General features: G+C 45.6%; 1 protein-coding gene across 1 annotated transcript in view; it reads right to left on the bottom strand.

The window, feature by feature from the left end:
• Positions 1–27,678, bottom strand: part of APCDD1L (APC down-regulated 1 like) — a 57,989-nt gene that overhangs the window by 8,363 nt on the left and 21,948 nt on the right. The window contains exons 2-3 of the mRNA XM_002830468.5: positions 3,865–4,003; positions 318–870 (exon numbers count right to left, since the gene is read on the bottom strand). Of these exons, the coding sequence (XP_002830514.2) occupies positions 318–870; positions 3,865–4,003 (692 nt within the window). The remainder of the gene's footprint in view (positions 1–317; positions 871–3,864; positions 4,004–27,678) is intronic.

Here is a 27,678-nt window from a genome sequence, read left to right on the forward strand (position 1 = left end):
CACCCAAGCCTCTGTGCCCAGCAGGGGCAGAAATGAGATCCTGCAGTGCCCACGAGGACAGGGGCTGGGGAGGACCAGCTTGGGAAGGCCGACCAGAGGCCCGCCAGCCTTGTAAAGGCTGAAAAAAGATGTCTCCAGCAGCGTGAACAGGGTGCGCAAATGTCCTGAGGCACGCGGACCAGAGTGAGAAGGGGCAGTGATGAGAGCCGGGCAGCCAGAGCCCTGGGCAGGCCCAGATCTTGCAAAGCTGCGGGGCTGGGCTCCGAGCTCGCCTCCCCGAGACCACCCCCCCACCACACCCCAACACACACACTCACCAGTGCGCTCTGCAGCGGGCGCTGGTAGCCGGTGGGCCGGTAGTGCCGCCTCTCGGCCGGGTCGGTGTGGATGTCCCCCAGGTACAGCTCCTCCACCAGCCGGGGCGACGCCCGGGGCTGCGGCTGCAGGCGGCGCTGCACGCGGACCAGGCTGAGCTCGTGCATGGTGAGGCCCAGCGCCTCCAGGCAGTCCCCCTGAGCGCTGGCGCTCCGCAGCTCGTACAGCGCCCCAGGCAGCCAGGCCCGGGCCGGAGGCAGCCGCTGCGCGCAGTCCCGGCCGGCGCGGGTCTGGTTGAGGCGTCCGGTGACGTCGACCAGGGCCCGGCGGCTGTGGAAGACGATGCCCACCTTGTGCAGGTGGTAGTCGGCCTCGGTGGCTCCCCGGGTGACCCAGGAGGCCCGGCGCAGGCGGACTTTGCCCTTGACGAGCAGCGAGTAGGCAGGTTCCCCGCAGAAGGGGTCCTCGTAGTAGAACTGGTGGGCTCGAAAGAGCCGGGTGGGGTAGAAGGTGTAGGCGCGGGTCAGGAACTCCGGTCCTGGGCGCACCTCGCAGCTGCAGGGGTGGAAGGAGATGGGCTGGGTGCAGAGGGAACACCGCGCCGCGAGCCCCTCTCCCCTCTGGGCTGGGCTCCTTTCTACCCCCAGCTCCCCTCTTAGTCCTCAGCTCAGGCCTGGGCCACTCCAGCCTCAGTTCCCCTCACGGCTCGCGGTCAGCCACCCTTGGGGCTGGGGCTTTGCACTGGATGCCTCGTGGCCCCGACACAAGCCTTCTAGTTCATTCTCCTTTCCTTCAATCCGAATTGCCCTACTGGAGGCCCTTTTGCAACCATCTGGGGACCCACTGGCCTGGGAGCTCCGGGATGCCCTGCCTGCTTCCTCCCACTCTGGACACTGGGCACCTGGCCCAGAGCCCGCCCCGCACCCTCCCCCGTCCTTGCTGAGTGAATGGAGGGAGGGGAGAGTAGTGACCAGGAATGACGGTGGCCCGTCCTGTCTCCCCCTTCTCTAGGATCACTGCCCTGACCAGGTCTCATCCTTGCCTGTGACAGGGCTTGAAGATATAAACCAGGAGTCGGCAAACTTTTTCTGTAAAGGGCTGGATAATAAATATTTTTGTTTTTGTGGGCTGGGTGGTTTCTGCTGCAACTACTCAAAGATGCCATTGTAGAGCTAATGCAGCTATGGATGATATGTACATGGATGGGCGTGGTTGTGTGCCAATAAAACTTTGTTTACAAAAATGGGAAGTGGGCTGGACTTGGCCCCGGACTCCATTTGCTGGTGATGCAAACAGATCCAGGGGAAGGGGTTGGAGGGAGAAGAAAGAGAAATGACTCCTAGACCAATGGTCAACTCGGGGATGGGGCAGAGGAGGCCTCTGGGACTTCCTACTGAGGGCTCAGGTGGGGTGGACGGTGGATGAAGTCAGGCAGGAAAAATAGCAGGCACCTTCCTCACGATTTTACTCTAACCAGGTACCCTCTTGTACTGCTAGTTTCTTTCTTTTTTTTTTTTTTGAGACAGAATTTCACTTTGTCACCTAGGCTGGAATGCACTGGTGCAATCTCGGCTCGCTGCAACTTCTGCCTCCTGGGTTCAAGCAATTCTCCTGCCTCAGTCTCCCGAGTAGCTGCAATTACAGGCATGTGCCACCATGCCTGGCCAATTTTTGTATTTTTAGTAGAGATGGAGTTTCGTCATGTTGGCCAGGCTGGTTTTGAACTCCTGACCTCAATCAATCTGCCCATCTCGGCCTCCCAAAGTGCTGGGATTACAGGCGTGATCCCAGCCTATTTTCTTGATATTTTTTTGTACCAGGGCTGTTGGAGCAGAGGAAACATGTTATCACCCAGCAAGGAAATAATTCCCTTTTCTTTTCTTCCATCTTTTTGATAATGTTGAGGGGAAATTCTCTGGTCAGAGCTAATGTGTCTTTAATGCCAACCTCCCTGTTCTCCCAGAGAGAGCAACTTAGAGCTTCGGGTTGGCAACAGATCTAGAGAGGATTTATGTTGTTTTGTTTTCATGGAATTTAATTTTACAGTTACCTTTAATTTATGACAAGTGGCTCTGGTCCCCATATCCAGGATAATATTACGTTTTCTTTAAAAATAATCACATTACACTGTCAATGTATGCCAATTATATCTCAATAAAGCTGTAAAAATAAACGAATATATTTTAGTAAATAAAAGCAAGTTGGTTTACAGAAAATGATAAGTAAATACTAGTATAGGTACTTAAAAATAGGGAGGGGTGAGCCACACCCCTGAGGGTCTCAGACAAGGCCTGGAGAGGGGAGATTTGCCAGGAGGACACAGCAGGTCACACTGGACCTCTTGATGGTTCCCAGGCTCTGGGCCCTTTCCCACTCTTCTCCCAGGAAGCAGCAAGGTCAGTCTGGAGAGCATGGCAGGGAACTTTCAAGGAAGAAAGTTCTAGAAGAAATTTCTTAAAAGAATTGCTCCAGAATGTTACTGTCTTGGGGGCAGAAGCAGCCTACAACCAGCATCCCCCCTTCCTGTACCCCAGTTCTGTCTGGGTGACCCTGGTGAGTGGATGCCTGGATCCCCCCTGGACTGTGCCGTGGGCGTGGGGGCTGTGTGCAGCCTGGCTGAGCCTGCAAATGCATTCGAAGTGGCCTTGAAGGACTCACGTCCCCTTCCTCCACCCAAAGCGCTAGCAGATGTTTGGCAGTCGGGAGTTTCTCCCTGACCTCAGGAGGTACAGGAAGGACACGGAGAGGCCAGTCCTTGACTCCAGAATGGGACTGGCCTGGAGGGGATGTCGGGGGAAGGAGGAATATGCCGGGTGTGAAGGGGGCCACAGCCTCCCTTTTCCCCCATCCCTGCCCCAGGAGTGGGGACTCAGCTGGCTGCTGTAGGGTTTGTGCACCACAGATGAGGAGAGAATGCAAAGTCCATTGGCCGCAAAGCAGCGACTGAGCCTCTGAAATGTCGAGTGAGCCTGTCATGTTAGACAGAATTAGGTGGGTGCACCCAGGCTCTCCCTGGCCTGCCACTTCCCGCCCCAGGGCCTTTCACCAGCTGCCCCCTCTGCCTGGCTCTTCCCTGGCTCTCTAGATGGCTGATTCCTCTCCTTTTAGCTCTCAGCTGATGTCACCACCTCCAAGAAGCCTCCCCTGATCACTCTCTAAAGAACCCTCCAGGTCACTAGCTATCACATCTTTGGTTTTATTTCCTTCATTGAAGAGCTTAGTGCAGTCTCAAGTTTATATTATTCATTCGTGTGTTCGCATGTTGAGTGCATGTCCCACTGCTGACCCCGGGCACTTAGCTCGTAATAGGTTTGTATAATAGGTGCTCAAAGTGTTGAATGGATTTTGCCCATGGACGTGATGCCCAACACAATCCCTACCTCCCATTGCACTCTGGGAGGGGAGGCAAGAATTGCCAGCAGCTTGGCAGGTAGAAGGCCTCTTGGATAACTATGTGAATTATGCCCATTTCAAAGATTGGATGCCGAGTCCCCGAGGTAGAAGTCTCCCAGTCCAGCGGCCCATGGTCAGGATGACCTGAAGTCTTACCCTGTGGAGATCCAAGGTCCATTAAGGCGTGGGGGCAGGATCGCAGTGCTGGGTGCTCTATCTGGCAAGGGCTGCTGGCAGTGGGGTTCCCAGCGCAGGCGGCTGCCCCCGGCCTCCCCAGCCGCCGGTGCGGTGTGGGCTGCAAAGCAGACAGACCTGGGTAAGACCCCAGCATGCCCCAGAAACACCCACCCCATCTGCCCTCCCAACCCCACTGTGGACACAGAGAGCCAGGCAGGGCTGTCCCGAAACCTCCATCACAGCCCCGTCCCCAGAGTGCCCCAGTTCTGGAGACAGTGATGGGTTCCCCATATTGAGGATCCTAGAATCAGCCTCCCCGACGCATCTCCTCCTGGGTTCCCAGATGTGATCACCCTGGAATCCAAGCCTCCTAGATGGAGCCTGTCCCAGATTCTGGGGCTGGGAGGCCTCTGAGAATTGTACACGTGGAGCAGACTCTTAGAAGCCCAGACCTTCCACAGGTTCATCAGCCTTGGCCGGGTCCTGCCCGCTGGTGGCTGAAGGACCCACGCTCCTGGACAAAGGGCACTCTGGACTCAGGACCCAAGGTGCTGGGGACAGTGGGGCCCTAGCCCATCCCCAGAGTAGACCACTCCTCTCCACCAAGGAGCCCTGGGGGCTGCTTGGCCTCTCCCAGCACAGAGCAGGCCCCTCAAGGCCACTCGCTTCAGGTCTCACCTGTGCTAGGCACCTGCTATCTACTTGGTACTCAATGAGCGTGTGGCAAGTGAAAGAATGCATGGACGCTGCAGAGGCCCGGGCCGAGGTATGAGGCCAAACAATGCAGGCCCTGCCCTTCAGGGCTCCGGCCCTAAGCCCGGACACCAGGGGAGGAATTGGGCTCAGGACAGAAGGTGACTGGAAGATGGACATGGGAAGCAGGCGCTGCAGCACAAGCTCCAGGTCCTCTGGAGTGACCCCTAGATGAGCTTGGCTGGGCCTGGAGACAAGTGAAGCCCGGGCGTGGGGCTGTTCACGATCTCTTCTCGGGCTGCTCAGAGGCGAGAGTGCCAAGACCTTCAGCTGCTAAAGAGCAGCAGCTCTCCCAGAAACTGTCATCTCCACTCAGGGCTGATGGGCTTGAGACGGCCCAGATGACGGGATGCTGTGGGAAGCTCGGCAGTGAGCTATGTCCAAATACTCCAGCCACGGGCTGTGCTCAGGGGCGCCGGCCTGGCCCTGGAGGCCCAGCTCCTGCGGCGATGCTTCCAAGCATGGCTCTTCCCACCCAGTCTGGGGCTGGAGTGGGTCAGGAGGGGCTGAGTCTTAGGGCTCCAGTCCAGGGGATGTGGGGGCCTGGCTGTAACTTCAGGAGGCCTTGGGAGGGGTTGGGGGCTGAGTTGAGAAGTGAGCAGATGGCGTGTTCTGTCCCTTTCCTGGCCTCGCAGGCAGACCTTCCCAGCAGGGGTTCAGGAGAGCTGAGGGCCCCCCACTGCCCCCTCAGAGCTGCCTGACCCCAAACTCTCTGTGCCCCAGGGATATTTTAGGAAAACGAGGCAGAGTGGATTCCTCAGTTCCCTTGAGGTTGGGGGTTGTATCTGGAGACTTTTGGGGTCCCCAGTGATCAGCTGAGAAGGCAAGAGTGACGCTGATGATGACGAGGGGGATGACGGCACCCGTTAACTGGGTGTGGACCCCTTGCTCTTCTGTACATTATTCCCATCTGATCTTTGCAATAACCCTGGAGTCAGTGTTAGCGTTATCTTCCTCTCATGGGCAGAGAAACAGGCTCAGCTCAGAGATGGGCTCAGCCTCCACGGGGCACGTGCCACCCGGATGTGGCAAAGCCAGGATGTGAGCCCAGGTTGTTGGACTTCGGGGTGTGACGGCCTCACTGGTGCTTGTCTTACATCCCCAGAGAACACAAAAGGGGCTGACTTGGAGATGGGGTAAAACGCAGGGCAGTCAACAAACATTGGCCGACTGAATAAACGAAGTCATGAGTACAAGTGCTGATGTAGCCCTAGGTCCCTGTTGTAATCTTGGTTCATCCTGCAACCGATTTATTGGCTTTAATTAGCCAAATAGGAGAAATGAAAACAAATAGCCACCCAGCCAGGGCCAAGGTGTCCCCAAACCGACTCATCAGCACTCAGGGCCACGCTGCCAAGTGAATGAAATGCCAGTGGGATCTTGAAAGAGAGAGGCTGTGGTTGTTTTGTCTCATCTTGCCACGTCTACTTTGCAGGAATTTGTGGCAGGACATTGTAGTGGGTAGGTAGGCACCAAAGTTGGGCCAGATCCCCATACAACTCGCCAGGAGTCCTGAGCTGACGGGTGCAGGTCAGCGTCAACACCTCGTGCATGTGGGGCTTCTGCAATCTGCTTCTTCAGAAGACACTGGGTTTCCTGGATTCAATTCTGCAGGTTAATTTGAACATCTTCAGTGTCAATGAAACCTGTCCAAAAGTGTTGATTTGGGGGAATGGATGAAAACAGAGTGAGGAAAAGGATCAAAAGGGGTCAGCAATATTTGCCTGGTAGGAAAATCAAGCTTGCGTTTCAGAGTAAAATAGTGAAGGGGCCCTGCAAATTATCTTGTCATTGTTTCCACAAAACTCGGGCTCTTGAGGAAATGTTTTTCTGTTCAAAAGGAAACAAGGCTTTTTTTTTTTTTTTTCTCTGCACCCTCCCTGAAGTCACTGAGACTAGATGGCCCTTTTGTCACGAATCCTCAGATCCTGTGTTTCTGCCAAGTGCATTTTAGTTTATCTTGTTTTTCTGTGAGGAATCGGGATTTAATTATGTTGGGAGACCCTGAGATACAGCGAAGTGTTGCTGCATTCGGAACATGTACACACAAATGCGAAGAGCTCCTCAAGACGCACCTCTTGAGGAGCATCATGTCGCCTCTTGGTCATGCATGAAGTCTCACCTTCAAGGTTGCAAAAACAAAATTAACCAATTATAAATGATTCCATGACATTTTCTCAACACAGCTCTTGGGGTAGATGTTGGATTTTCTTTGCTTCCCCCCCCACTCCTTCTCTTCCTCCAAAAAAGTCTTAACTAAAGAAATAACAGCTGAAAGCAGATGGTGCAGTGGGTTGGGTTACACAACTTTTTGCAGGGAAGTGATAGACGGAGTTAAATGCATGGACCAAATTGACTTTTATCAACCATGGATTTTTAATTAACAGTGGTGTCCACTTACTGTCATTCATTATTTACTGTTTACCCACTAATTAAAAATTATGCTGCTTTTGCATTCATAAGAGCAGGGACATTTGAAATTAGATAGCATCGTTCAAATTACCTGCAGAATTAAATCTAGAGTTTCCAATTGCTCAGACCAGGCTACCGGAGCTTAAAATATGACCTGCTTGAGGCCGATGTGTTATCCTGAATCAGAGCACCAGAAACAGGCCTCATGAATAAATACCACATGGACCTGCCTGGGGCCTTCCAGGGAAAGGACACTCACTGAGCACACCCATAAGTGTGGGCACTTGGCTAAGATTGTCTTGAGATCATCAAATGGTGCCCAGCGTCTCCTGAGCACACATTCTGGGAGGCCCAAGGTCAGGTGCTTCATCTGCATTATGACCTTGAGCCCTCCCAGCGGCAGCGTGTCAGTACCTTGGTAGAGCCAAAAGGATTGACAGGTGTAATCGACACAACCACCCGTGACATGGGTTCCGTCAATGCACCCATTTTGCTGATGAGGAAACTGCAGTTCAGAGGGGTGGAGGGACTTGGCCATTGTCACTCCTCCACAGACAGATGCTTCTTAGCCAAATAAAACACAACAATACACCTAGTAAAATACACCTAACATAAAAGGTACCATTTTTGCCGGGCACGGTGGCTCACACCTGTAATCCCAGCACTTTGGGAGGCTGAGGTGGGTGGATCACCTGAGGTCAGGGGTTTGTGACCAGCCTGGCCAACATGGTGAAACCCTGTTTCTACTAAAAGTACAAAAATTAGCTGGGCATGGTGGCACGCACCTGTAATCCCAGCTATTCGGGAGGCTGAGGGAGAAGAATCACTTGAACCCAGGAGGCAGAGGTTGCAGTGGGCCGAGATCATGTCATTGCACTCCAGACTGGGTGACAAGAGTGAGACTCAGTCTCAAAAAAAAAAAAAACAAAAAAAGCCAAAACAGGCACCGTTTTAACCATTTTAAAGTGAACAATTTGGTGGCATTAGTACATTCACAATACCGTGCAACCACCACCATGATCTCATGCCAGAATGTTGTCATCACCTCAAAAGGGGACCCTGTGCCCATCAGCAGTCACTCCCGCTCCCCTCTCCTCTTAGATCTCGGCAACAATGGTTCCGCTTTCTGTCTCTGTGGGTTTTGCCTATTCTGGGTATTTCATAAAGATGGAATCCCACACTCTGTGCCCTTCTCTTACCTCCCTTCCCCAGCAATTCTCCTAGATGGGTGTGGTTATTCCATTTTGCAGATGAACAGTGGAGGCTTAGAGAGGCTTCACTCCTGGGGCCACAACTTATGTTTTCTTCAAAGATCATGAAAAACACAGGTATGGATCAAAGAGAGAAGAGGGTGGAGAAAAGATGTGAGCTTTGTAGCCAGAGCAGATGGAGAAATACCAGCTTTTCAGGTACCTTTCTTTTGGGGGTAAAAAGCAAAAGCAAAGTACTTTTTTCTCTTGTAATCTGCTTGTTCTGAGGTTCTCGAAGCAAGGCACGAACGAAGAACACAGGGTGGGGTGCGAGGTGATTTTAGGTGCGACGCGAGCACTTCGTATTCCAACAGTCACGCATTGATTTTAGAGGGTGTTAAAAGTGGCGGTAGTTATCATAACAACCTTGTACTTGCACGGCCCGTTTTTCTGAGGACTGAGTCTTAAAAGGGGATTGATCTGAACTTGATATTAAAATATTAGGTATTTTATTTTAATTATTTTCTTTTAATATTTTAATAAAATCATATTTAATAAGGAGATGTACAAGGGACTCGTGGGTGTGGTAAATGGCCTGAGGGTGGTGCACGGAAGACGGAGGGAGGAGCAGCTCAAGGCGAACTCGTCACCTCACCTGAGGCACGCGAAAGGAGATCATCTGGGCATCTCAGGGCTGCCACGACAAAGACCACACACTGAGTGGCTGAAGCAACAGGAGTCGATCCTTTCCCAGTCTGAAGTCTCCAAATCTGAAGTTTGAAATCAAGGTGTGGGTAGGGCCTCTCCCAGCACCTGGTGGCTCCAGGTGTCCCTTGGCTTGTGGCTGCATCACGCCAGTCTTAGAGACCCCCGTCTTCCCATGGCCTTCATCTCTATTTGTGTGTTTCCTCGGTCTGCACCTGTGTCCAAATCTCCCTCTCCTTTCTTTTATAAAGGCACCAATCCCTGGATTAGAGCCCACCCTAATCCTAATCCAGTATGACTTCATTCTAACTTGATTACATCTGCAAAGACCCTATATCCAAATAAGGTCCTATTCCCAGGTACTGGGGGTTAGGACTTGAACATATCTTTTTTGGGGGGTTACATTCAACCCACAGCAGATAACAAGGGCCATCCAAAATTGAGGTCCCCCAGGTGACCTCAATTCATTCATTTCTTCTCCCCAACACAAACACTTATTTTTATTTATTTATTTATTTATTTTGAGACGGAGTCTTGCTCTGTCACCCAGGCTGGAGTGCAGTGGTTCAATCTCGGCTCACTACAACCTCCACCTCCCAGGTTCAAGCAATTCTCCTGCCTCAGCCTCCTGAGCAGCTGGGACTACAGGCGCATGCCACCATGCCCTGCTAATTTTTGTATTTTTAGTAGAGACAGGGTTTCACCATGTTAGCCAGGATGATCTTGATCTCCTGACCTCGTGATCCACCCACCTTGGCTTCCCAAAGTTCTGGGATTACAGGAGTGAGCCACTGCGCCCTGCCCCAAATATTTATTGAATGCCTGTTGTATGCCTGGAACTGAAATGGACTCTGGGTCTATATGGCTGCACATGATGGTCAGAATTCCTGTTCTCCTGGATAGACTGGCATTGATCAAATAGGCTCACATCAGAGTATAACTTCAAACCATCCCAAGTGTCTTGATGGAAATTTAAACAATGGCCAACAATTTCAAAGATTTCCCAGTGCACTTGGTTCAACATCCAAGCTTTCTTGTGTAGCCTCTGAAGCCCTTTGAAACTGGGTGCCTTTTTACCACCAGATCATCCACCCCATCCCACTGTGCTTTTCCACTGTGAGTCCCTAGTGTTGAAAGGGCAAACCTTTGGCTGCCTTGAGGCTATTGCCTGTGCTGTTGCATCCTCTGCTCTGTGCTGGGCTCTCCATCTTCGCGGAGATCTCAGCATAAATGGCATTTCCTGGCAGTGCATCCTTTCCAGGCACCCCTCCTCTGTTCACTCCATTCTCTTCTCTCCTGTGCAGCGCTCATCACATCTGGCATTTATTATCTGCTTTCTTACTTCGGTTTACTTTTTTGACTTTTCATTCTGAAATAATTTCAGACTTACAAAAATGTTGCAAAAGTGGTAGAAAGAGTTCTAGTGTATGCTTTGTTCAGTTTCTCTACAGGTTAACATCTTACACAGACATTGTGCAATTATCAGAACCAGGACGTTAACATCGATACAGAGTTCTTAACGAGTCTACAGACCTAATTCAAGTTTCACCCATTGTCCCATTAATGTCCCCTTTCTGGTGCAGCATCCAGTCCAGGATCCCACATTGCATTAACTGTCATGTCTCCTTCAATCTGAGACATATCTTTTCTTTTTGTCTTCTACGACTTTGACACTTTTGAAGAGTAGTGGCTCTTATTTTGTAGTGTCCTTAGTTTGGGATGGTCTGATGTTTCCTCGTGAGTAAATTCTGCTCATGTGTTTCTGTTAAGAATGTTGTGGAAGTGATGGTGTACCTTTCCCAGTGCATCATCTCAGGAGGCACACCATGGCAATCATCCCATTCCTGGTGATCTTGACTGTGATCACTTGCTTAAGGAGGCATCTACCATGTTTCTCCACTATTAAATTACTACTTTTCTCTCTGTGATTAATAATTACCTTATGGGGATATACTCAGAGATAATGGAAATATCTTGTACTTCACTATACATTCCCCCACTAATTTTAGCATCTATTGATAACTGTCAATGATTCTTGCCTACAATTATTATTGGTGGTGTTTTCCAAACCACCAATTCTCTAGTTCCATCACTCTTTCTGAGTTTACTTTTGTTTTTAGAGACAGGGTCTCACTATGTTGCCCAGGCTGGTCTTGAACTCCTGAGCTCAAGAGATCTGCCTGTCTCAGCCTCCCAAAGTGCTGGGATTTCAGGCATGAGCCACTATGCCCAGCTCTTTCTGAGTTTATTAACTGTAATTGTGCTATAAAGATGTACTGTCCCTTCTCTCCCATTTATCTTTTTATTCAATTATTTATATTACTATGAACTCCTGAATATTTATTTTACTTTATTGGTTATAACACATTACTATCATTATTTATTTTGTTGCTCAAATTGTCCCTGATTTGGCCATTGGGAGCTCCTCCAGTTAATCTCCTGTGTCCTTTCTGTATGTCTTTGTCATTTTGGGGGGAGTACTTCCTCATTTCCTGGTGCCAGAGGATCTTCCAGGATCATTTTGTATTTTTTTCAGTCCCATCCCTGAAACTGACCATTTCTCCAAGGAGCTCTGATTCCTTTTATGGGAAAATGGTGTTTAGAAACCAAGATCTGGGTGCTAGGTGTGCTCACTGCTAGTGGGCTGTCACTTTAGGCTTCTTAACTTTTTCTTTTCTCCTTCCTTCCTTCCCTCCTTCCTTCCTTTCTTCCCTCCTTCCTTCCCTCCTTCCTTTCTTCCTCCTTCCTTCCTTCCCTCTTCCACTTCCCTTCCTTTCCCTTCCCTTCCCTCATTTCTCCCTTCCTCTCCCTGTGACTCCACTACTCTGCCAGCCTCATGAGGGCTGGGTCCTCATCTCTCTTGCTCACTGCTGATTCTCCAGCACCTGGCACAATGCCTCATGGATGCCCAATACATATTTGTTGTGTTAAGTCAAGGAAAGTGCTTAGGACAATGCCTCCATATACTAAGTGCTCAATAAATGCTATTTATAATGACTACTTTTCGTTGAATGAATGAATGGCTTGTGGTCCATAGCAGCACGTGTGTGAGTTCCTTGTTGACCCTTCTCCCATCCCTCAGGATGTGGCCATTAGAGTCAGGCTTGAAGAAGCAGAGGAGAAAGAGAAGGTTTACAGCTGTTGGGATTGTGAAGAATCTGGCTGAGGGCAAAAGGGTGATCAGTCAGGGAGTTCCCAGCAGGCTGGGGGCCCAGGCTGATCGAAGCAGGTAGAGAGGAAAGAGAAGTAGGTGAAGGGAGGTTGGTGAGCATCAGATGTGTGAGCATCAGATCATGTCACAGGCTTAGATGGGCTGGATCTGGCCTAAGAAGCAAATGCCAGGTGCTTTGCTTTAAAGCCTCTTTTCACCCTTGGAACCTGCCCTAGTGAAACCAGGATCCTGACATGGTCCTGCACACCCCAGGAAGGCTCCGCTAGCTCCATAGGCACATAATGCAAGCCGTAAATGTCAGCCCTGCACGTGATTTTACTGGTGTCTGTTTTCTAGTAGCCACGTTAAAAAAACTAAAAAGAGACAGGTAAAATCAATTTTAATGATATATTTTATCCGGCTCCAAGTACTATATATTTCAACATGTAACAAATACAACAATTAATGAGATATTTTATGTGCTTTTTTCCCCCCATACCAAGTCTACAGAACTTGGTGTATATTTTATACTTATAGCACAACTCAATTTAGACAGGCCATATTTCAGGTGCCCTGTGACTACATGTGGCCAGATTAGACAGCTGAGCTCTAGCTCAAGGATGGAGCATGCATGTCACATTTTGCTGTATCAGAGGTTTTCAAGTTGGCTTCTGAAGACCCCTGGGGTTATTTTTGAAACAGATAGGGCAACTCAGTGGGTAGGATGTAGTCTTTGACCCAGCTTTAGCCCAAACAGTCCCTATCTGTTGCTCTGTTTTATATACTGAGGTTTGGATTAAGATTTGCTTTTTTTTTTTTTTTTTTCTTAAAATGTCTGAAACCCTCTAGTTTATTTCAAAACCATCAACTTGAGGTAATTCACCTAGAATGTTTGGACTTGGAGGAAGCTTACACATATTTTAAATAAAAATTTCAGCAATGGCTCCTCACCCAAAAAATAACCTCTCTTGATTAGAGGAGGCTGCCTTTTACAAATGGAGATATGCTGGCTACAACGGTGGCCCCGGCTGCGTGGCCAGTAAGCTTCAGAGACCGGCTGTGGAAATGGACCCATCACAGCACTGCTACAGCCAAAGATGTACTTTCCAATAAAGTCACTGCACAAAAGGTATACAGGGTTTGCGCCGGAACTCCCCCAGAAGGCTGCAGATTGGATGCTATGACTGGATGCTGCATCAGCAAACACAGAAATATGAAGACACACTTTGCATTCTAAGGAGCCCACCCCCAACCTCTGGTGTGAATGGCTGGTCCTCAGATACCTCACATGTCTCTCATTTGGCTATAATGGAATCTCCTGATCCACCTAATCCAAGAAGCTTTGTGTTCAGGGCTGGGAGGCAGGTTGGGGAGTGGGTTGGACTTTGCTATCTTGGGAAACACAGAAATGATATGCTCTAAAAAAAGCACCCTCCACTCCCCGCAGCCTTCAGCATCCCAGCCCTTTGGAATGTGCCCTCCTCTGCTCAGTGCACTCAGAGAGTTGAAGGCTTCCCGAGAAAGTAAAGAGGAACTGGGTACCTGGCAGAGCAGGTCTGAGGATGTGAGAAGCAGGAGGGCCTTTGGATTAAGAAGCCGCGGGTTGACAGGCAATCAAAGGGACAGGGTTTGGTTAGCTCCTGGCCCCCCAGTTCTCCATGAAAAGTTTCAGGTCAGGCTGGACCACAGGATGGAGGACAAAGGTGGGCCTTGCTTGGTACCACCTGGAGAAGGTGACTGCTTCATGTTTGTATGACGTGTGCTTAAGCCACAAAGGAAAACGCTGTGTATGAGGAAGCGGCTGGCCACTGAGGATAACTCCCTGAGGCCTCTGCTTAGCCTCTCCTGCTGAGGGAAAGGAAGTGCACAGTTCACAGAATGGGAAAGGAATGGGGGCCTGGGGAGACGAGTTCTGGCCTACCAAGCCTGGCTCATAAGCTAGGTTTTTCTGTTTGTTCGTTTAGGAATGTTCCAGAATGAAAACTGTGCACATGAAAACTCTCCCTTGGCCTCATGATAATGCTAATTATTCTCGCTCTGGCCGGAGTTCCCACCCAGTTGGAAACTGGAACATCCCAGCCACAGGCCAGCTGCTTCCAAAGAGCCAAGGAAGCAGGGTGACGGATGGAAGCGTTTCCCTTTTCACCCAGATGTTCCGGTGTCTTGGAGACAAGGCCTCGTTAACTTGACTTTAGCACCTGCGTTCCCAGCTTGCACGTTGGTCTGTAGACATTATTTATACCAAACTTGGCCAATGCTGTCCACTGATGCCAACATCCCACCTGGTGCTTGGAGGAGCCGGTGAGGGGATGATGATAGCTTGTAGCATCGCTGTGTAGAAGGGGTTCTGAACGTGCCCAGATCTCACCGAATGTCCTGTTGCCTGCCCTAAGGGGTGTAGTTAGGAGTCAGCATTTGCCAAACAGAATGTGTATCTGGGAGTCTCCCGTTGGACTGAACATTTATTAGCTCTCCTGGCAGAAGGCTGAAGCTTTCATTGTTCTATAGAACAGGACTTTGGCAAGATAATCACAAGGTTTTGACACATTCAATAAGAACGAAGGTGTTTGTACACATCACAGTGAAGACCCCTCAGAACCCAGAAAGGGTGCCTGAGGGGGACTCCTGGGATGCCAGCTTGAGCGGCTGAACTCTTCATGGCCTTGGCAACTGGTTCTCCACCAGATCTTCCCCAGAGGGGCCAAGAATCTTGTCCGACCGCAGAAATATTTAGGTTTTGAGGAGAGAGGGATGGAGGATGGTGGTTTCCATTGAGTGTCCTTGGATCTGAGACCTGCCCAAAGATGTTGGGGGTGACTGGGAGGAACCCCAGCATGGGGGGAAGCACACCACTCACCGAGCTGTTCTTGGGAGCTTCCACAAGGGGGCCCTCTTGAGCTTTGGTTGGGGCGATTGGGAGCCAGTGGGGAACCCTCACCCCGCCGGCTCCAGCTTCGGCCTCCAGCTGAGGGTCACCCAGCCTCCCTCGTTCCACCCAGTCCTTGCGGAAGAAGGAGCCCACCAAGGCCAGCTCTGGTGCCCAAACTTTCTTCCACGTGGGAGATCTTCCTTTCCACTCGCTCAGAGAACGTATTTAGAGACTGAAGGCAAGGTTGAAGGGTCACCAAGACTTGCCTCTTTCAGAGAAGTTTGCAACAACGCAACAAAAGCTCCAGTTGGAACCACATAAAAGGGCATGTGGGAAGCTTCATAAACAATGAAACAAGACATCTCGGCTCCTTGGGCCTCTCCCCAAAGACACATATACGGAGGCCTTTGGGTCAGCTGCAACAGGAAGCACTGAGATTTTAAATGCAAGAAAATTATTATGATTTAACAAATCAATTTTTCTTACATTGTTTTGAGATTAAGTTCATGGTCTCTTTCATACATTCAAAATAAGGTATTTCCCTAGAGTGCAATTTTGTTGGAAAACCTACATCATGTTTCGAAAAACCCATTTTGCTAGGAGTTACCAGTTTTTAAGATAGATGGTAATATTTAATTATTGCACTATTTTACCGTGTACAAAATTAATGTGCTTTCAGAGTTTCAGGAGAAAGACCGGCTATAAGTCCGAACCCTATTTTTAAATTACCATACAAATAGAATCCCAAAGACCCAAATATTGGCTTAAGTGTTGCAGACGAGGTACAGGAAAATGTGTTGGCTTCCTAAATGTTAAATAAACAGGCTTGTAATTCTCACCTTCCCTCAGGACCCTGGCCCAGCTGGGCTCTTACCCTCGGAAGAGCGCACGTAGCTCAGGAAGGGGACAAAGCGGTGCTAATTGGATGACCACAGCGGGTGAGTCATCAGAGTATCATGGTTACCACCACAATAACAAGACGCACGTTTTTGGTAAAGCTCTGGAGTCTTCAAAGCCCACATTCATGGATCTGCTTGACCCTTATCACAAACCTTCCAGATAGGGGTGATGACTGCCCCCATCTTACAGACCCCAAAACAGAGGCTCAGAAGGGAAAGCCTGACAGTATCTTGCTTCTGTCACACAACCCACAGGTGGAGAGGCCCACATTCAAAACCGGGTCCGGTAACTGTAAACCCCTAGCCTCCTTCCATCTGCACTTACAGCCCCTGATCTTGGCTCGACATTTATTGAGCACCTACTGTGTGCTTGGCCATGGGGTTGCAGAGCAGAGAGGCATCTACAAGGGCTCAGGGTCTGACATTCCAAGCCAATTATTTTGCCCAGTACTGGTTCAGTTTACCAAAGGGAGCTCAAAGAGAAGAGGGGCCCCCAGAGGGGCCCCACTGCCTATGTGTGCCTTGAGGTCTTGCAAGACAAGAAGCTGCTTGACAGATGGAGAGAGCTGTAATGGGCACTCCAGGCAGGAGCTGTAAAGGTAGCAGGGAGGTGTGAACCAGCAGAGAGAGATGAAGGAGGATGTAATTAGTCCGTGTGTGATGGTGGCGCCGTGGAGAGGGTTGTTATGGGGAGAGCTAGAGAAGCACAGAACGGCTGGTGCGGAGGGAGGCCTTGCCGCTGCTTCTTGGGGCTGGAATGTTCTCCAGGAGGTGGGCAGGGAGCTTGCAGGGGGTGAGATCAGGTGTATGCTTTGAAAAGCAGTGTTTTCTACGCTGGCTGTGCCTCCTGGGTGGCACTGCCCACCATTCCAGGGATCCATGGTGGACATTTTACACTGGATTAATTTCATGTCTATTTTGACTCAATTCAATAACTGACACATCAATCCTGGGTTGCTGTTAGGATGAGGCTAAGGCACAGAGGGATAGATTATTTTTAAAAATAAGTTAAGTGAGAATGAGCTAGTTGATGTGGAGAGAAATGTTGACTCAATTACAGAACAGTAATAATCAGATGTGGCCAAATGGCCGGAATGGCACCTGGTGACAGGTGGTTGGAGGCCCAGGCTCTAAGGCCCCCGCTGGCTTGTGTTAAGGATGATGTCATGCACATTTGAGGGCTGGGGAAGGAGGGACTTGAGAGGGCCTGTGGGTACCAATTCAATTCATGAGCGAGGAGGTGAGGCTGGGGCCAAAGATGGGGAGGCCACCTTGTAAGGTGAAGTGGGGTGCAGCTCCTCAGCCTGGAACATGGGAAGGATGGGGTGCAGGTGTCTGAGATAGAGAACTGGGGAGGAGTGCCACGTTTAGGGGGTACATTTTGAGCATCTAGAGAGGGCACCCAGCTGGGCCCAGTCACCTGTCCACACAGCACCCAGGGACGATAATGGGCTGGAGAATCCGGCCTCTGGAGAGGCAGAGTCCCCAGGGAAGTGGCTCTAGGGAGAAGGCTGAGGCAGAGGCCAGGGGAGGGGGCACAGTCAGAATGGGGAGCAAGTTGTTTGATAAGCAGGGTTGCAGATAAAATGCAGGATGCCCAGTTAAATCTGATTTCCATACACACAACAAAAAACATTTTAGCATCTGTGTGTCCCTAATATTGCATGGATAAGTGTAGCAATTTGGCTATGGACAGAGAAGAGAGTCAAAACCAGGGAGATGTGTGAGATAGATTGTGCTTAATGGTTTAATTATTATTTTTATGTAAGTTCTTTTATGCCATACACAGGGCAAAAAAAAAAAAAAATCAGAAAATGCAGAAAAGCACAAAGATGGTTTAAAAGTGCGTCCACAGTCACCTAACCCAGAGTGAACTGCCATTAACCTGCTGGTATACATTACCCTCCAGCTTCTAGAGTCTGGGGATGCCAAAAGGCACAGCACAGGGACTCTGGTCCCCTCTGAACTTCCGTCTCTACAACAATGCCTGGCCCATGGTAGGCGGGCAATACATTTTTGTTGAATGAATACATAAATCTTTCTAGGCTTTTTTTTTCTTATACGTACATACCTGCATTTATCCAATTATCATTTTTATAAAATGGGGTCTTCCTATACCTATTATTTGAAATCTATTGTTTTAACTTAATAATAGGTTTAGCGATCTTTGTGGAAGGTTGATTTTTTTTTTTTTAAGACTGTGGGGACTAACACACATTCACACATTCACAGTCTGCAGCGGAGGAATCAGAGATGATGCAGGGGCAGAAGCAGGAGATGTAATATCTCAGGGAGGCCAGTGCCCTAATCAAGAAGAGTCCAATAAAAACAGGCTAAACTCTTCAAACAAAAGAAATACGTGGCTTGCGGTGGAATTTTCAAAATGTATAAAAAAAGGTGTAAAATGAAAACTGCAAGTCTCTTCCCACCCCGAAGCCTTGGTTGCTTCCTTCAAACAGAATCACTTTAACAGTTCCTTGTGCATCCTCCCAGAAAATGGTTTCATGCCGATCTCTGCTATTAAAGTTTTTTTTTTTTTTTATGAATGCAATCTTTCTATCCACATCGTTTTGCATTTTGCTTTTTACACTTAAATTGTCAGAGATAGTTTTCCATCTCAGACTTATCTCTTATGGAAAAGACAAAATAGTATTCCATTATTTAGATGAATCTTGATGTAGCTAAGCAAGCCTCTGTTAATGGTCATTTAGGTTGTGGTACACACACACACACACACACACACACACACACACACACAATTATCAAAACAACAATACATTGGACATCCTTTTAAATATGTCTTGGCATAAATATTGTGGGTCTGCACTGGAGAAATTCTTAACAGAAAAATTGAATGTGCATTGACATGTCAATAGATTTGGCCAGATTCTCCTCCAAAAATACTGTTTCAATTTGTCTTCCATCAGTGATGTACAAGAGTGCCTGTGTCCTTAGATCTTGGGCCACACTGGATATTAGCAAATATAGAAAGCAAAGTTTTCATTTTTAGAAGTCTAACTTAAGAATATTGGAAGAGAAATGACAAGTTAATGAAGGTTTGTGGTTAATCACACATTTTTGTGCCTACAAATAAACAAGGGGTACAAGTTAATCAGCATATACTCCATTAACTTGGATTCATACCCTTCTGTTTATTTTCACTGCCATCACTCTGGCTCAAGTCACCATCATTTTTCAGATGAAAGGCTGACAGGGGCCTCTCGCTGTTTCCCTGGCACTCACTCTGGCCCCTGTAATTCATTCTCCACGGAGCAGCAAGCATGATCTTTAAAAAATGCAAATCAGCATTCTGCTTCTGCAATATAGCTTATCTGAATATTCTGAGGGCCTTCTCCACTGTGCCTAACTAGATTTGGTATAAATTATACTTTTTCATAAAGTAGGGAAGCCTCTGAGTTCTCTGGCTCCCAAAGTGAGCTTAAGGGGGGCCTGTAGAGCCCCTCCTGAGGACAGATGTCAATGTCTTCTTTGACTGTGGCATGAGGTTGGGCAGACCAGGGACTAGAGTGGTTCCAAGCTGCTGATGCCCCTGGCTCCTGGGAGAAGCAAATATAAATAATCCCTAGAAGAAAGCGTTATTATTTTCAATTCTAGGATTTTTCGCAGATCAAGATCAAAATAATATGAGTTCTCAAAGGTCCCCCAATACACAAGTAAACAATCCACTGTGGTGTTAAGAGTTGGCAGAAGCAAAAAATGAACATCTCATGAATATCAGATGTTGGAATTATCTATCACAGAATATAGAATAATATACATGAAATGTTTAATAAAATAAAACATGGGATTTAAAAATTGAGCAAACAGCATGAGCCTGTAAAAATGACCAAGTAGATCTGGAAAATGAACAAATAAAACTTTGAGAAACAAAAATAACGTTGTTGAAATAAGAACTTAGTAGCTGGTTCAGGGAGCAGATTAGACACTGTTGAAAAGGAGATTAGTGAAGTGGAAAATAGATGTAAAGAAATTACCCAAAATTTAGGACAAAAAGAGAGGGGATGCAAACTAAGACAAAGAGGTTAAGAGACATAGGAGCTATCATGAGAAAGCCTAACTAATGTCTTCCATAAAGACAAAAAAAAAAAAAAAAAGAAAAGGTAGAGGAGATGCAGTCAGTGAAGAAGAACATCTAATAGTCTTCCAGAAGTGATAAAAGACACCAAACTACTAGAAGCACAGTGAGTACCAAGTGGGATTAAGAAAAATCCAAAGAAATAAACACTTGACCATGCAAACCACCAAACAGAAAGTAGCCACCAACCTAGATTTGTGTACCCATCAAAATACTCTTTCAACAACAAGGGCAAAACAAAGACATTTTCAAATAAACAATACTGAAAGTGTTTATCACTCTACACTCTATTAAATGACCTTCTAAACAAAGGAATTTATTAAGAAGGAAAATTTACTGGAGGGAAGGTTTGTTGTTTTTTTTTTTTTTTTTTTGAGATGAAGTCTTGCTCTGCCACCCAGGCTGGAGTGCAGTGGCACAATCTTGGCTCACTGCAACCTTCACCTCCCAGGTTCAAGCAATTCTCCTGCCTCAGCCTCCCGAGTAGCTGGGATTACAGGCACACACCATCACGCCTGGCTAATTTTTGTATTTTCAGTAGAGACGAGGTTTCACCATGTTGGCCAGGCTGGGAAGGTCTTAGTTTTAAGAAGAAATAACAAGCAAAGAATTGGAAAATGTAATTCTTTAAATAAAGAAATAAAATGATACCCTCTAATTTTGTGGGGTTAAGAAAAGAGGAAAAGGACAGAACAAAAATACTGGAAAACAGAAGTATGTAATTTGGAAGATAAATGATTAGGTTAGTGTTCTAAATTTCTTGCATTAATCAGGAAAAGAGTTAAGATATTATAATTTCAAGAGTTAGCTGCTAAAATAATAGAAGCATTGTGTAACTTCCAAACCAGAAGAAAGAAAGATAAAGTAATAGGAGTAAGTATAAATAAGCTAATTCCTTAAATATTAAAAAAAAAGCAAGAAAGGAGGAAAAGAGCATAAAAAGTATAGTTTGTGGGAGAGATAAAAGATGGTTAAAAACAAATATGAAAAAATGTAAATGGATTTAATTACCAATCAACAGAGATTATCTAATTGGATTTTGAAACCCCTAGCTATGTGTTATTTATAACAGACATACTTGAATTATAGGGACACAGAAAGTATGAAAGTAGAATAATTCATAAAACTTGCCAAATACTAAGTAAAAGGAAACTGGGTGGCTACATCAAAATCAGGTAGAGTAGGATATGCAATAAAAAGCACTATTAGGGATAAAGGTGGTCACTCCACAAAAGGTCCAACCTGCCAGGAAAAGATGGCCATATCAGAACACACAAAGCAAACATTGCTATAGCTAGAGGGAAATGTTGACAAATCCATCATTATAATGGCATAGTTTTGCACAACTCTTCTGATTATTTATAGACCAAGTAGACAAAAGATCAGTAATGACACAAAAGCTTAAAAAACACAATGAACAAGTTTATTTCCTTTCATATATATGTGCGTGCCCATGTGTGCATCTCTGTGTGTGTGTGTGTGTGTGTGTGTGTATGCATGTGTGTTGTGTAAGCACAGTGTATACAGTGGTCCCCCCATGTGCGGTTTTGCTTTCCGTGGTTTCAGTTACCTGCAGTCAACCATGATCTGGAAATATTAAATGGAAAATTCCAGAAATAAACAACTTATACATTTTAAATTGAGTGCTGTTCTGAGTAGCGTGATGAAATCTTGCACCATCCTGCTGCGTCCCACCCTGGATGTGAACCCCCTTTTTGTCTAGTGTATCCACATATACACTACCTGCCCTATACAATGCAATAATAGGAAAAAACGTAGTATACATAGGATTTGGTATTATCCACAGTCTGAGACACCCACTGGGGGTCGTGGAATGCTTCCCCTGAGGATAAGGGGGGACTAATGTACACACACACTCACACACACATACATATATATTACTGTGTCCAACAATTAGAGTGTGAACATTCTTTTCAAACACATGTGCAACATTTACAAAAACTGACCCCATACTAGGCCATACAATGTCTCAACAAATTCAAATAATTGGTATTATAGAGGCTACAGTTCTGATTGAAATGCAAATAAATTAAAAGCCAGTAATAAAAATATTTCAAACATTTCTATGCATTTGGAAATTAAGAAACACTTCCCAAACAGTCAGGCATCAATGGAGAAATCAAAATCAAAATCAAAATCAAAAGAACATAGATCTTAGAACTAAGCAAAGAGTGAAAATAGTACACATCAAAACTCATGGAATGCAGATAAATCAATACTTTGAGGTAAACCTATAGGCTTATGAGCATATTGTTAAAAGAAGAAAGCCTAAGAATTGAAGATAACCATCCAATTTAAGAAGTTAGAAAAAGAAAAATCGAGTAAGCCCAAATAAAGGAGAAGAAAAAAGCAGACGCTAATAAAATAGAAAACAAGGTCCAAGTTGCTTCTGTGAAACCCCTGAGAGATTAGATCAACCTCTGCTAAGACTGATCAAATAAAAGAAAGAAAGGAAAGGAAAGAAGAGTGGGTGAGTAGGGGGAAAAGAGGAGAGGAGAGATTAATACTATTGAGAATGAAAAAGGGACAAAACTACAGATCCAGCAGGCTTTTATAAAAAAAGAAGTTTATGATCCAATGTCTGTGTTTATAACCTGAATAGTTCCATAACTGTTGAAGGAATTGAGGAGTAATTTAAAAATCTGCCCCCCACCCCAAACATAACCCAAACCAACACCAAACAACAAAAAAACAAACCAAAACAAACAAACAAACAAAACCAGGCAGGCCAGGTGCAGTGGCTCACATCTGTAATCCCAGCACTCTGGTAGGCTGAGGCGGGCGGATTGCTTGAATCCAGGAGTTCGAGACTCCAGCCTGGGCAACATGGAGAAAACCCATCTCTACAAAAAACAAAAACAAAAAAAAATTAGGGTCAGGCACGGTGGCTCACACCTGTAATCCCAGCACTTTAGGAGGCCGAGGCAGGTGGATCACGAGGTCAGGAGTTTGAGATCAGCCTGGCCAGCATGGTGAAACCCTGTCTCTACTAAAAATACAAAAAAATTAGCCAGGTGTGGTGGCGGGCACCTGTAATCCCAGCTACTTTGGAGGCTGAAGCAGGACAATCGCTTGAACCCGGGAGGCAGAGGTTGCAGTGAGCCGAGATCGCGCCACTGCACTCCAGCCTGGGCAACAAGAGTGAAACTTTGTGTGGAAAAAAAAAGAAAAGAACACAATCACTCCAATTTTACATAAACTCGTCCAGAAAATAGAAAAAGGGTGCAATCTCCAACTCATTCTGTGAGCTCTTAGTATGAACGGCAGATCTAGGTTTTGTAGAGCCTGAAGTTTATTCAATTTTGGGGGCCCTCTTAAGAAAAAGAATGGAAATTCATACAAAAATTAAAAATTGGCATAAAAGTAAATATTTAGAATGGGAAAAATAACAATAAATTACAAATTTTATAAAGCTGACACGTACCACAAACACAACAAAATTCAGAGAACTCGTATATTACTTTTATTACTCAATAACTTGAGTCTTCTATGATAATGTTTTCCTACATGTTTTAGATTGGGTTGGCTTTGCCTCTTCATATGACAAAGATTTCATATTTTCATTTTCTATGGCAAGAGTTGAAAGGCCACTTATTCTTTCTTCTTTCTTTGTTGATTAAAAATATTTTTTGTTACCAATCATTCAGAAAGTTTCTTTTTCAGCTTAACAACTCATTATTATAATGTCATAAGTTTTTAGGATTATCAAATTTGGAAAACTTCTATGAAGTTTCTTTCATGTATAAGCTATGAGATTTGCAACAACTTTCCCTAGACCAGCTTCTGGTTCTGCACATTTCACGCCTGTCTCTCCACTTCCCCATGGTTCTAGTGATTGGTGCTGAGGACACATTCATGGTGCACCTTCACGCCATGACAGTGGACAGGTAGGACAGTGAGAAGCAGGGGTATTCGGGGAAGCCTGTCCCACACTGACCTCGCTAGCGAGAACTTAACGTCACATGGAAGTGGCTGCATAACACACAAACTTACGGCACTAACTAAAAGAATTCCCAACTCAATGTCCCGTAAGCTGATCCCCCAGGTGCCAGCGGTCACTTCAACATTCACAGCAAAAGGCAGAGTGTGAAGAACCAGTGAAAGAACCAGCGAAAGACAGTGTGGGAAGAGACTGTCTCTTCACTGATCAATGTGGAAATATGCTATGTTTTCAAAAACTGAAGTCCACGTGAACACATTGCTAGGGTTCTCGCACTCTATACCCTTCCGGGTTTTGGAAAGCACTCTTGCAAGACAGAGACCCTGAATCCTTTTGAGGGCAGTGTGAAAAAGAAAAATTAAGGACAGTACGAGGGAGGAAAGTTATAGGCCAATCGCATATATGGACACGGTTGCGAAAGTCGTAAATAAAATATGAGTAAATGGAATGTAAAGATAACACATTATGTCCATGTTGGGTCTATCCTAATAATGCAACTCATTAACATTAGAAAAATCTGTAAATATCTTTGACACGTTCACAGATTACAAGATCTTTCCAAAGATGCAGAAAATGCATTTGATAAAATTCCAAACCCATTCATAATTTAAAAATGAGAAATAGTTTGATATGTGTCTATGCTGATTAAGGGCATTTTGTACCAAAAAAGCCTATTCTAAATGATATTTCTTAGTGATGAAATTCTGAACTTCTGAGATCAGGAATAAATAAGACAAAGATGCCTCCATCACAATGAATGAGAATGACTTTCAATGTTTTACTGACAGTCCTTGCAGCAAAACAAGAAAAAGAAATAAAAGGTATGAGTATTTTAAAAGAAAAAAATGATCACTATTTGTAGATGATATGATTGTCTATGTAAAAACTCAAAATCTACAGACAAATCATTAGAAATAATGAGAGTGTTTAGAAAGATGGCTGGATAAAAGAAATCAATATGTAAGAATCAATTACATTTTGTAACAGCACATAGTTGTGGGGAGGGAATATATCATTTACAACAGTAGTAAAAAATATAAGATACCCAGGAATAAATTTTATAAAAATATGCAAGATGTGTTTGGAGAAAATCATTAAAATTTCTTGAAAGACATTAAAGATATAAATAAATGAAGTGAGATATATTCAAGGATAGACAATATTAAGAGATGTCTACCTTCTACAAACTGGCTCACAGGTATAATAGATTCCATTCAAAATCCCAACAGGTTATCTTATTTTTTTGGGATCTTGAGAAGATGGTTATAAAATGTATATGAAAGAGCAAAGGTGTCAGGAATTGAAAAACAGTAAGATATAGGGACGTGTTGTATCAGAGCTCTTACAAGATTTATTGAAAACTCGAGTAACTGTAGCATTGTATATTCTGTGAAAAGATAAACACATTGACCAAAACAATAGAACAGAGAGCTCAGATGGTGACTCCTGAAATTTACAGAGGCTTGCTAGATGACGGGATTGCTGCTAAGTGGAGAAGAGAGGGCTGGTCAAGAAATAGAGCCAGGAAAATTGGTTATCCCTGTGGAAAGGAAAAGAAGTCGGTTCATACACCCAAATCAACTTCCAGTGGGGGGTGGGGGGGATACTTAAATGTACAAAAAGGTAAAATGCTAAAGCTTTTAGAAGAAAATGCAGAAGAATATCTTATGACCGCGAGCTAGCAAAGGATTTCTTAAAATGCGCAAATGCAGAAAGCACAGAAAGACAAGCTGGTAAATGCGATCCTATTAAAATGAGGAACTTCTGTTATTCAAAAGATATCATAAAGAGAATGAAAAGACATCTGCAACACACATGACCAACAGAGGATTAAGATACAGGATGTGTAAAGAAGTCCTCCAAATCTTAAGGAGAAGATAAATCATACCAGAGAAAAATAGATGTTAAGACACAAGCTGGTATTTCACAAAAGAGGAAATGAGAATGGTAAATAAAGATATATAGAGATGTCAAATGCATTAATAGTCAGGGCCATGCAAATTAAGACCCAATGAGGTTATATTCTGTACACACTGGATTAGCAAAATTTATGAATTGCAAAAATAGCAAGAGTAGGTGAGGACCAATGGGAACCCTGCCCATGGGAGCATACATTGGGATGAGTACTTAGTAAAATAACTTTTGTAAGTTAACTTTATAGGCATTTACAGCATGAGATCAGTGGTTTACAAACACTTTCTGTGAATCACAATCAGAAATACATCTTACATCACCATCTGACATATACGCCTGTGCACACACATGCACTGACACATACATACACAATGCAAACATGCACAAACATGCACAAACACATACACATGCACTCACACACAATGCAAGCATACACATACACATGCACCTACACACAATGCAAGCATGCACACATGCATACACATGCACTCACACACAATGCAAGCATGCATACACACATACACATGCACTCATGCACAATGCAAGCATGCACACACATACACATGCACTCACACACAATGCAAGCATGCACACATGCATACAGATGCACTCATGCACAATGCAAGCATGCATACACACATACACATGCACTCATGCACAATGCAAGCATGCATACATGCATACACGCATTCACACACAATGCAAGCATGCACACACACATACAGATGCACTCACACACAATGCAAGCATGCATACACACATACACATGCACTCATGCACAATGCAAGCATGCACACACATATGTATGCACTCACAGTGCATGCACACAGGCACATAAACATGCACATAATGGAAACAAAAGTTTCAGGAAACAATATTGGCTCTTACTATGAGACATCCACTCCCAAGTATTCTCTTCTCGTTCATTAAGAAAGGACACTGGTTGGGCCCCACTAATGTGAGTCATGAGCCATTAAGAGATCATGACTAAGATTTTGGTAACTCTTGCACATTTACACGCAGCAACAAGTCCAAGAAGGTTCCTAAGAGCCTTATTTGTAAAAGCCAAAAGCTAGAGACAAACGAGATGATGGTAGATAGAAGAAGAGAAAAATAACTTGCAGCTTCCTCACACATTGGAATATTATCCAGAAGTGAAAATGGAGGAACTACAGCCACACCTAATAGTGTGCTCACACCTTAGAAACATAATATCGAGTGCCAAAAGCAAACACAGAAGAATACATACAGGGAGCTATGACTTTCATCAACCTCAGCAACAAGCACAGCTAAAAAAAAAATACCCTGTTTAGGGGGCACCTGTACCCTGAAAAAAAAAACAAGGATAAGATAAACACAAAATTCAGAAAGGGAGAACAGGTGAGTGGATAAAGACATGGGCAACGCTGTGGTTTTTGGGATGAGGGCTGGGCTCACGGGTGTCCACAGCTGACCTTTAACAACACGACACCAGAGTTAGGGGCACCAATGCCCCACACAGTTGAAAATCTACCGGTAACTTTCAACTCCCCCAAAATGTAACTACTAATAGTCTACGGTTAACCAGAAGCCTTACTGATAACATAGTCAATTCACACATATTTTATATACAATATGTATTATATACTATATTCTTACAATAAAGTGAGCTAGAGAAAAGGTTACTGACAAAATCACAAGGAAGAGAAAACATATTTAGTATTCATTAGGTGGAAGTGGATCATCATAAAGGTCTTCATCCTCATCATCTTCACGTTGAGTAGGCTGAGGAGGAGGAGGAGAAGGAGGAAGAGGAGGGGCTGGTCTTGCTGTCTCAGGGGCAGCAGAGGCAGAAGAAAATCTG

This window comes from Pongo abelii, chromosome 21, assembly GCF_028885655.2.
Source record: "Pongo abelii isolate AG06213 chromosome 21, NHGRI_mPonAbe1-v2.0_pri, whole genome shotgun sequence".
Taxonomy (NCBI): domain Eukaryota; kingdom Metazoa; phylum Chordata; class Mammalia; order Primates; family Hominidae; genus Pongo; species Pongo abelii.